The 11,167-nt window shown below is 47.9% G+C and overlaps 1 protein-coding gene across 1 annotated transcript; it reads left to right on the top strand.

Annotated features, from left to right (window-relative positions):
- Nucleotides 1-1,564: 1,564 nt before the first annotated feature.
- On the top strand, nt 1,565-9,126 carry PROK2 (prokineticin 2). The gene is made up of 3 exons (XM_062008485.1): nt 1,565-1,663; nt 5,305-5,430; nt 8,392-9,126. Exons 1-3 carry the CDS (start codon nt 1,565-1,567, stop codon nt 8,515-8,517), a joined length of 351 nt encoding a protein of 116 aa, XP_061864469.1. The 3' UTR covers nt 8,518-9,126.
- The last annotated feature ends 2,041 nt before the right edge of the window (nt 9,127-11,167 follow it).

Genomic DNA, 11,167 nt, shown 5'->3' with positions numbered 1-11,167 from the left:
GCCGAGACACTCGCTCCGTGACACGATCTCCTTCAGCTGTGCTTACACTTGCCTCAGCCAAAGAATGAGACTGTTTGAGGGCTTGGGGAAATGTGGGCTCTGCAGAGGCTCAGCCTTCCTGGTTGGGAAAAGAGAATTTGAAAAATCTGAGAAAACAGAGATCTATGTGTGAGAACGCAACGCAGCAGAGCGGGGGGTGGCACGGGGGGACCAGAGGGACAGGCGTGGGAACAAAGAGGCAGGAAAGGGACAGAAAAGGAGTTTGGAGGGAGAGGAAAGTTAAAAAGTAAGTAAAAAGAGCTGGAGAACAAGGAAAAGAAATCAAAACAACAGTGAGAGGCAGGGAAACTCTGCGGGTCTTTCACTATCACTGGGCTCTGATGTCCTCCCTCCACATGGGACAGCGGTGCCCAAAGGTAGTTCCACTAGTCATTAAACCCGCTTGTGTGTTGAATTTAAGCAGTATATATCTAGAATAAGCTCACCAAGACAATCAGACCATGGCCTGGCATTAGTTCTGGAAGAGGAGCTAGTGGTGCACTGCCTCTGAAATGAGAGTCTCTGCTCCCTCTGCGTCTCCTTCCCATCACCCTCCCCCTAGATCTTTGGGTGGGAGACAGTCCTGCTGAAAGAGAGCTGTTTTCGTTCCCTTGCTCCTGGGATGCTGTGGGAGGGTCCAGGCAGGGGCAGGGACTGCCTGTGGCACAGAGAAGTGCAGGGAGAAGGGGGAGCAGGAGAACATGAGCTCAAAGGCGTTTGGGACTCCATATCATCCTGATGCTCAGATGAGTCCACAAAGGAGTAAGGTGAAGAAGTACACATGAGCATTACCTTTTACACAGTGTTGGCACCTCTTGGGCTAAGTGCATTAAGCAGGAACTGAGATTGGCTCAATTCTTGCAGCACCTGTGGGGTAAATTTGCTTCAATTTGCCCCAGGCAAGGTGAGGTGCAGCCTGTGTGTTCCCCCACCACAGCCATGCCCACAGCAGTGCTGGGTCTCAGCAGGGGCCTGGTGGGGGCTGCAGATGGTTCCTGCTCATAGAGAGGAGCAAGGGGAACACTGAGGCTGGGGCTGGCAGAACTGCTGGATCTGCCGCAGGTCAGGGAGCTTGAGGAGCACAAGCAGAGTGGGATACGGGCACTGAAGCCGAGATAGTGATTGTGGGCTGCCTATGACCCGCAGCAGGATGTGCTCTAACCTGCTGTGGGATCCCCCTAACCTGCTTCAGGAAGTTCCCCAGCCAGAGCCGGGACCACTCCTTAGACCTCCTGCGGGGGTGTCCCCAACGTGTTGCGGGATGCCCCAAACCTGCTGCGGGATGCCGCGTGACCAGCCCCGAGACATCCCCCGGGCCTCGCCCAGCGCCACCCCCCGGCTCCGTCCGCTGTCCCCCCTCCGCGCACCGTCCCGCGGCCGCGCACCTGGGCGCGGTGCGGTGCGCGTGGGCCCGCGGCCGCGGCGCTGCCGGGCGGTGACTCACGCAGCCCTCGGCTTTATAACGGCGGCGGCGGGGGCCGCGCTCCGCTGCGCCGCGCTGCGCCCGCGCCCGCGGGACGGCACCATGCGGAGCCTGCGCGGAGCTCCGCCGCCTCTGCCGCCGCTCATACTGCTGCTGCTGGCGCTGGTGCTGGCGGCGGGGCACGGGGCCGTCATCACCGGGGTGAGCGGCACCGACGGGACCCGCCGCGCCGGCACCGGGCGGGAAAGCGGCGGCGGGGGGCTGGGAGGGGGATGGCTCGGCTTGGGGTCCGTCTGCGGTGAGTGAGAGCGGGGCGTGGGGACCGCCCGGGATGAGCGATGCCGGGGTACAGGGGAGGGCTGTCCGCCGGGAGGGATGCCCGGAGCTGCCGAGGCTCGCTGCCGGGACGCGGGGAGTCTGTCCGGGAGAAGCGATGCCCGGACTGAGCGGTCTCGCGTAGGCTGAGATGCGCCCGGAGCGGGGGATCGCTCCGAGGTGGGTGACGGCCAGGACGGGAGGGCTGTGCCAAGCGATGAGAGATGCCAGGGCTTGGGGATTTGTCTGGGATAAGTGATGCCAGGACGTGAGGATCTTTCTGGGGTCAAGGATGTCCGGAGCTGGGACTCTTTCGGGACTAAGTGATAACAGAGCTTGGGAGTCTGCCTAGGGTGGGAGATGCCAGAACATGGGAGGGGTTCTCTACGGTGGGTGATACACGGACTTGCGGATCTCTGGAATGAGGAGAGATGCCACTGTGAGGGGTCTGTCCCTTGGGGGTGAAGGATGCCTGGACTCAGGGAGGGGGAGGATGAGTGTCTCTAGACCGATCCGTGAGTGTGCAGAGACTCCAGCTGCTTCTCCAGGGCTGGAGGCTGTCCCACGGCGTCATGTTCCCCCCTTTGCTGCCTTCAGCTGCCCCCAGCTCGGCATTGTCCCCCAAACCTACCCCAGGGGACTCGCGACATTGCACCGCCTGCTTGTGCACCCCGAGTTCCTCCAGTCCCGCCGGGCTCAGGGCAGTGCTGGCATTGCAATCATCGCAAACCGCTGCTTTGTTGGGGTTTTCTTGAGTATGACTGTGCTGGGTTTTTTTCCTCAACAGCCAGTCATTGCAAACGTTGTTGTTGTTGTTGTTTTGAGATTTACTTTGGTCGTGAAAATATTTTTTTTCCGAAGACGTTATTTAACCCAAAGCATTGCATCACTCTGAAGTAAAATGCCTTTGTGTGTGTGTGTGTTTGCTTTGGATTAATAACCCAGTGCTTGCATTCCTTCGGGAGCTTACATCTCTTTTGTAACCGTCAGAAGTTGTACCACAGCAGCCACGCCGTGGCTGTCCAAGCTCCCTGTGCCGACTTCACTGAAGTCCATGAAACAGCTTGTAGGCATTTCTCTGGATGTCAGCTCAGTTCCCAGGATTGATTAATTTTTCAGAGCAGAGAGTGTGAAGGAATATTTTAATAGTTGATAATTTAAAGTTCCCTTTAAGTAGAAATATTTCCAGCAAGAGGACCAGTCTGTTGCTAGAGTTGTGGCTACACCTTTAAAGCATAATTCATCTATTGAATAAAGTAATTATGAAGCACTGAATAACAGATCAAGGAAAAAGCAGATTCAAAAAGCAAAAATAGATTAGAGCTAGAAAATGATATTTTATTAGCTATTGAAGTGCATTTCTGCTTAAACCACCTTGATGCATTTTTGGCTTCTGAGGAATGGGCAAACCTCAGATGAGAGAAAGCTGCTGTAGGTGTTGCCTTTCCCCATCCACTTAACCCGAATGGTGCCTTTCCTTTGCAATTTGAGGACTCAGTTCAAACCTTCCTCACTTCAGTGGTGGTTCACCTCCTGCCTTTGAACCCAGCATTTGACCTGGGACTTTTCCCTCAAGCTGAAATTTCTACAGAACTCTGTTTAAATGAGGTGCTGGACAGGAATGTTCTTCTTGTTGTGTCCTGTGAAGATTAGGAGTAGCAGTATGAATTACATATTGCCGATAAGATGTGGGCAGGAGCATTTGGATTGAATGGTTTCAAAACTTGTAATATGTTTTTTGAAAGGAAGACTTAAAAATTGAGCCAGATGCATGTATGTTTATGTGGGGTTTAACCAGAAACTGTTCAGCACAGTATTTGAGATACCGTTGCTTGCTGGGACATAACTGAGACCTGTTTCCTGGCTGAGTGGTACTTCAGGACCATTCCCATGGAGATGAATGGGATTGGAGATATACCACTGAGAAAAGAAGGGAGTTGGGAGCTGACTGGTGAGGAATAGCAGAGCTTGTGACTCCAGCTTAGCAGCAGACACCAGCGTGCCAGCAGAAGCCACAATCACTGGAGATGTAGGTGGTTTCTTTGTGACTAGGGCAAAATTATACCATTAGAGCACTAATTTTTTTTTGAGATAAAGACATTAAAAAGTAAACATTATCCAGTGGCAGTTTGACATCTGTATTAGTCTTATAAGCAAGTACTTTGTGCATTTGGGCTCACCTGTAGCATAGAGCGGTCTGCTTCATTAAACACATCTTTAGGAGGAACGCTAGCTATTTGGGTTATACACACTATTTAGTGGCTTGACCCTAATACAACAGCTTTTTTCTTAATTTACTGTCTGATCTGTGGATGCATATTTTGGTCTGGCTTTTGCTTATTGCACTAGTGAAATATTTGCCCAGTAGAGCACAGTCTAGTGGCATTCATCATGAAAATCCCAAGTAAGATCTGTAAGCTTCTTTCCTCAAGAGAGTATTGTTCTGATACACAGCCTTCCCCAGAGCTGTTATCATCTTTTACGTAGTTTTTTTACAACTTGCCAGTTTATGTACTGCTGACCAATGCCTTTGGTCTATCAGTCCTGCTATCAGACATTAAAAGAATAGTCAGTTAATTAAGCTTGCCCTTGAGGTGTAATCAGAACCTTTAATTAATGATGTTTCTCACTGGAGAAAGGAGACTGGGGTGGGGGTTTTTTGCATTAAATCCATATAATAAAAAGTCTGATAAGGTCTGGGTTAAAAAAATAGGCAAAAGATGTGCAATAATCTGTTTCCAAACCTCAACATGTCAACTGCTCTTCATGGTTTCTGGTTTTTAAAACATACCCAGTAGTTTGCCTTTTGGATTGTGCTTATCTAAGATGTATTGGGTAAGCAGCTGAAATATTTCCCCCCTCCTCCTTGCAGGGAGAATGTTACCACAGTAGCATTTTCTTGGATGTGGACACTTCTGCAAAGCTTTTTCTAGTACACATTTAAGATATGTAATCCTAGAATCCACGTTTAAACTTCTGTTTTAGCTCCTTCCACTTGGACTGCTCTAATAAAACTATCATGCAGCCTTTCATTTCCAAAGGCACTCAGCCATCAGATATTATCATAAGAAACTAGAAAGAATAGATGCTTAAAAGTCTTTAAATTAATGAATAATTTCCTATTTTAGCTTTAGATTCCTGACTGTTTCAGGTGCTTGGACCTCACATCTGCCCTAGCTCAGCCAGGCTCTGATCTGGGAAAATGATGCTGTGTGCCACAGTCCATTGGTGCTCAGAAGCTGGGACTGTAAATCACTGACAGGTCTGGATTTGGCCCTGAGCAGCTCTGCATGTGGTCATAGCTTTATACATCCTGGGCTCAACTCTTGAGATGTGCCAGGAGCCTGTATGTTCAGATCCATGGGAGACACAAGCATTGCAAATCAGCCTTAAATCTTGTTATTCCGCCTTAATGAGACGTGATAACTTGTGGGGTGTCAGAGGCAGCTCTTGAGCACCTGATCTGCCCTATTTCTGGAATATATCTGTTATTCATTTTGTTTGCTTAATGCTGTGTTGAACTGCAGGCCTGTGACCGAGACCAGCAGTGTGGAGGAGGGATGTGCTGTGCCGTCAGCCTCTGGATCCGCAGCCTGCGGATGTGCACACCGATGGGGAATTTGGGAGAGGAGTGCCATCCTTTGAGTCACCGAGTGAGTATGTCACCGGGGGTGGGGGGGGATGACAGGGGGGCTGTGGGACTGGAGCTGACAGGGCAGGAGCAGAAATACACTGTGCTGTACATCACATTGCCTCCAGACTGTACATGGTGAAAAGAGGGGAACATTCCATGCATTACAATAGCCACTCGTTTGCGTCTGTCTGGAAATAGCACTGAAGGTACCTACGTAAGGAAATACATTACTGTCAGAATTATGCTGAAGAGAATCTGAGGATGAAAGTACTACACATGTCTCGGATTGTTTTCTTATTAGTTTGTTGTTGCTGGTTTGCTTCATTACACAAGCTACAACAGCAATTGCCATGTTGTGGTCCAGGGGCTGAGAGCCACTAGTGCCTTCAAAAGCCATTGAGAAGGTGTTGACACACATATGTACTTGAGAAAAGTCAGCACGGGCTCTCTTTGCTTCTATTCTACCTATTAATTTAAAACATATATGCTTGTGTACATACACAGAGTGAGTTACAGATTAGTGCATTATTATATGACATACCATATTATTAACATAATTATATTAACAAATACATTTAAGACTATGAAATATGTATATTAACTGTACTATGAGAAAGGCTGTTTATTTATAAGTGATGCAAAAGGCTGAAGAGGCTATTACCCAGGAGTCTCAGAACCTGGTGGTCTTCAGAGCTATCCTCAAAGAAGAATCTGGCCCAAGGGTCATTACTTGTGAAAGATATCAGAGCAATAAATGTAGATTAGTTAGCTGCCTCTCTCATTATCTCAACCAAAGCCTCACTTCTCAGCACAGCATCTCTGGTAGGTTTTCTCAGTTTCTCATAGTCCATGACTCTGTGTTGTTACAGTTAAATTTATAAACCTTCTGCTGTGATATTGGGGACCAAATTGATGTTTTAACAGATTTTTCTTGTAAGGGCTTTTTGCATTTACAGGAGTCTCAGGATGAGAGAAATTGTCTTCTAGGAGGTTTTTTTATGAGTTTATTGCCATTAGGCAATAATTTATACTCTCTGATGTATTTTAAGCTATTTGCCTGCATTGATTACAATCAGAGAAGATGCCTGTCCACTGCAGACTTGCAGTCATAGTCACTGGTGTCTAAAACCTTTATGAGGTTAATTTTAGATTCCTCATGCCACTGCTCTTCATGACAAACAGAAAGCAAAATGATTTACTGCAGTATGTGGAATTAGGTATTTTGAAGGATAGAGAGTTTGCTCAACAGTTCTTCTCCCCTATATATTTGGGTAGGGAGCACTGGGGAGACCAAGTGCCCTGTGCCCCAAAACCTTTCATTTGCCTGCAGATCAGGAACAAATCAGGCACCACCATGGCCATATCACAGCCTCAGGGACCTCCAGGGAGGCCTGGAGGTACCCTGGAGAAGATGGATAGCTGGCACTTGGGTTTCCACCTTCTGCTTTTCTTCTTAGCAACTAGATGGCGTTGGCAAGATGCTGTTAACCATCTGGGTTGGCACTGCAGAGGCAGGGTGTGCAGGCAGGGCCAGGCAGGTGAGGTTTGGCAGAACTGGCAGCACAGCAGTGGCTTGGATGCTGCTGTGCATCTTGCATATCACCCCCCTCCCCTCAGTCTCGCCTCTTCCTGCAGCTCCCTTGTTTCCTTTTCCCTACAAACTCCCATTGCCCTGTGCTCATTAAAAGCCGGTGCTGGACATGTGGTGTGGCAAAGCCTGCATGGGCATCACCCCGGGCTCGTGGCAGGCAGCAGCCACATGCCCCAGCAAAGAGCCCAACCTGCAGAGCTGTCACCCACTGCCTGTCCCCAGCCCAGGGCACATCTTCTGCGTGGGAGTCCTGCTGACAAGAATGATTCCTTGCAGCAAATGTAATGTTTTGCATAAATCACTTGAGCTGTCAGAGGGCTGAGAGGTACCTCTGAGTCAGCCCAAGGAGCTTGGATTTTAGGTTTCTCTGCAGAGCTGTGCGTGGGCACCCAAGAGCTGTGATTCCCACAGGGAGTCCCCAGCACCTGTGGTTGGTGGCCTCTCTGCTTGCAATGGGCCAGAGGGGCTGTGGTGGGTGACATGGGGAAGCCCACAGCATCTTTTGCTCTGAGGCTGCTCTTCAGAGAGTCGAGTCAGGTAGACCCTTGGCATGGCACACAGGGGAATATGTGGGACTTTCTCCCTTCAACTTTAAGAGATTTCCACACCAACACAGCACGATCTTGCAACATTAAAATCACAAGCTTAAAACACCCAGAAATCTGGAAATGAGGGAATTAGAGCTGCCTGCCCAGCTGGCAGCATTGTACCTCTCTGCTTCCCTCTTGGCATCCCACTGGATGCTCAGTGCCATGCTGTGCTGCTCAGCCCATGCACTGGCAGGAGCACAGGGCCTGTAAAAGATAGAGCCTGAGGTCGAGTGTCGGTGCATGTGCACATCGTGGCACAATTAGATTTGTCTAATGCAGTCCATATGTGTGCTCTGTGCAACGGAGCATGGCTGGAGGAGGGAGGGATGAAATGAGAAACCTGTGCCCTGAGGCAAAAAGGATCAAAGGGAGGTCAGGGGAGATGGCTCCAGAGATCCCTTACCATGGGATCCTGTGGTTCCCAGGCCTTGCTGCACAGCTGCCAGGCTGCTCCGTGCCATAGGAATCGGGGCAAGCAGAAGCTCCTGCACAGTGACCACCATGAAACGTGATGCTGAAGGCCTGTGCAGTTTCACAACAGGCTCCTTTATGGAACAGGAGTAAACATGGAACATGTGTCACTGATGTAGATTTACACAGCATCACGGACCGTTACGTTTTGCTCTTAACTGTGGCTTTACCAGGCCATGCAATACGGCTTTGCCGTCTGCTCTCAGTCTCCATGCTGCAGCTCTCCTGCCATGGAGGGAGGCAGGAGGTGTTCCCTGTTTCCCCCCATTCACCCAAATCCATGCCCCCAGCCTCACCTATTGCTGATGTCCGTGCTCTTTGTCCTCAGGTTCCCTTCTCCGGGCGGCGGATGCACCACACCTGCCCATGCCTGCCCGGCCTGGCCTGCCTACGGACTGCTCCCACCAAATTCAGATGTTTACTGGACTTCAGAAAAGAAGATGTCTTTTTTTAGCAGGAGCCATTCTGCACCAGAAAGAGCCACACTCGATGTATTCTTTCTTTTGTCTTGTTGTCGTGACGAACAAAGTACTTGCCAGGGGAAACCCTTTACCATACTTTCCTGCCTCACCAACATTAAAACTGAAGATGAGGTACTCTGCTGTAGCAGCCAAGGTTTTAAGGAGGGACTTGCAGTGGCAGATGCTTTCATTCGTGGGGTGAGCGAAATGACATCAGCTAAAGCAGTTCTGCTTTCTGAGGGCAGGAGCTGAATGATTTCTGAACCATTTCACGGTGTTCATGGTTCCAGCTTAACCCCAAAATGAAAACATCGAAGGTTACTGTCAGGGGTGGAAAACGTTGGTCACGTTTTCACACTTTGGAATGCCTGAATCAAACTGAGAGTTGAATAAGTGCATAGTGGGAAGCATATGACAACTGCCAAAAAATAATGTATTTACGTTTCATATCTTTCTTAATATAACTGTATTTGTAAGTTAGGTGCATCTCTAGGGTAAAAGTTGAACCAGTAGATGTAGATTTTGCACTTTTAAAAAGTGGCAGGTGGAACCAAAGCATTTCAATATTCAAAGCATTATGAGATCTTGTTATTTTACTATTCCAAGATGAGAAGAAGCTCTTGTTACTTGAGTTGCTGTAAAACTACCTGATCATCTCAAAACATGTAATAAGATGTAGTTTGTATTAAAAAAAGAAGGAACCCTGAAGTTTATTTTAATGGGCTGCCTGACTTCTTGTATATGTATCAAATTTGCTGTGTAAAAATTCTGTATCAGAATAATAGCAGTATATGATTTGATTTATTTTAATATTATAACATTATTTTGTCATTGTGGCTTCCCATTCTTATTCACTGTAATCTGGTATCACACATGCACTTCACCCAAGCTAGCAGAGCTCCTTATGGACAGCTTAGCAAAAGATTATATGCCTCTGGCTGCTTGTAGGGAAACTCAGCAGTTTATGAAGCATGAACTCAACCAAGCTGCAGTCTTAGATGATGGAGGAATCTTGGTGTAGCTAATACGAGAGGTTTTTCTTGGCACATGCCTCAAAGGATCAACTTAAGCCCAGCAAGCATAAAATCTGTGGGTTTTCTATGAAATACTGTGCAACTTCATATTTACTCGTCAGTCCCCAGAGCTGGAATTCCAATGGTTTGTGTGAGTTTCACACGTTTCTCGCTCTCAGACATGCAAACATATGCTGGAACTGGAAAAGTGAAGTCATTCATATTTCAACAATCAGTGCTTTGCTGCTGATGATGGTTGGAGGGTCGAGAGAAGTTAGCATGCAAGTATTAAGGCAAACACCTGTATTAGAGAAGACGAGAAATATCCCAGTGAGTTTACCAGGTATCTTCCACTGGGCTCCACAGCCTCCCTCAGGAGACAGAAAGGAACAGCTGGACTTGTTATTTTGCCAGATCCTTGTGGAACTTGCACATGTTAGAAACATAACTGTCTTGTAGTGATAGGACTGTATCTTCCTGGCTAAAGACAGCCCATCCCCAGGGCTTCCACGCCAAAGCCTGTCTATTTTACTCAGCCTTTGCAGCAGTGATACAGCAGCTGCGTGAGTAGCAACAGACCCAGGTCCTGTAGAAAAAAAGTCTGAGGTGCCACTGAACAGTAATTTTAGATGTGGTTGGATTCATGTGATCAGGTACAAAGTGCTCATATTAAATCTAAACTCTTAAAGACTCAACCTAAGTTAAAGGGCTGGATTCTGCTGGTGAAAGACTCTGCTCATTCCCATGCTAATGCAGTGGCATGTGAGCACTGCAGAAATCCCCCTAACTTGGATTTAAAAACAATCCCAAATCTGATCCTACACTGTCACTTAATAGTGGGGCTCTGCAAACACCCAGTGCCCTGACACAGTCTGAGTCTGCAGAGGATGAATGCACCAGGAGGTTGCTTTCCTGTCCATGCCTATCAGTGTAAAGTTAGCTGAATACCATGGACTTCAACTTACACTCACAGGGAAAAATCGAGAAGGCAGACAGAAGCAACCCAAATGTGTGTGTCTCATCTCTTTCTCCATTCATGTTTACCAAAGCATATTGTTGTAGTGCTCAAAATGATGAACCATAGGAGGAAACACCAGCCCTGCTTCTCGGTTCCCATTGGCATAAATCACCGGTCACTGCACTGAATATAATCATCCTGGTTTATATCATTGTAAATGAGCACACAATTATACCTGCTGGCTGCCTTAGACCTGCCAAACTGAACTCCTAGGAGAGTTTATCAGACAAGAGCAGACCAACTTTGTAGTTGTAATTTGTGCCAATTAACTTGTGGGATTAACATTTATCTGGGTAATGAGAACAGCTTCAATTACATGAGTTCAAAGTTCACACCATCAATAGGAGGTTGAAACTCCTGGACAGGGCATTGAGAAGGTGCTTCTTGCAGACACATTTGCCTGTACTTGTCCTTGAGGGCATTCTCCACACCTTCCCTGCTGTCCTATATCCCCACTATATTCACTTGGCAATAATTATTACAGTTCCTATTTTAGTAATTTAATTCTCACTAGTTGACACTCACAATGAAGGTTAGTTGATCTGAGAAGTCATTTTGGAAGCAAGATTAAGTTTTTGCTTCCCAATTCTTTCCCAAACTCTGTCCTAATCC

Source organism: Colius striatus, chromosome 15 (genome assembly GCF_028858725.1).
Source record: "Colius striatus isolate bColStr4 chromosome 15, bColStr4.1.hap1, whole genome shotgun sequence".
NCBI lineage: Eukaryota > Metazoa > Chordata > Aves > Coliiformes > Coliidae > Colius > Colius striatus.
This window is presented reverse-complemented; position numbering and strand designations above follow the sequence as displayed.

Excerpts from the sequence above, each read along its gene's own strand:
- PROK2 (XM_062008485.1), top strand. The coding sequence starts at position 1,565 with ATGCGGAGCCTGCGCGGAGCTCCGCCGCCTCTGCCGCCGCTCATACTG. Across the intron at positions 1,664-5,304 it reads ACGGGGCCGTCATCACCGGG|GCCTGTGACCGAGACCAGCA; the intron begins GTGAGCGGCACC and ends GTTGAACTGCAG. Across the intron at positions 5,431-8,391 it reads GCCATCCTTTGAGTCACCGA|GTTCCCTTCTCCGGGCGGCG; the intron begins GTGAGTATGTCA and ends CTTTGTCCTCAG.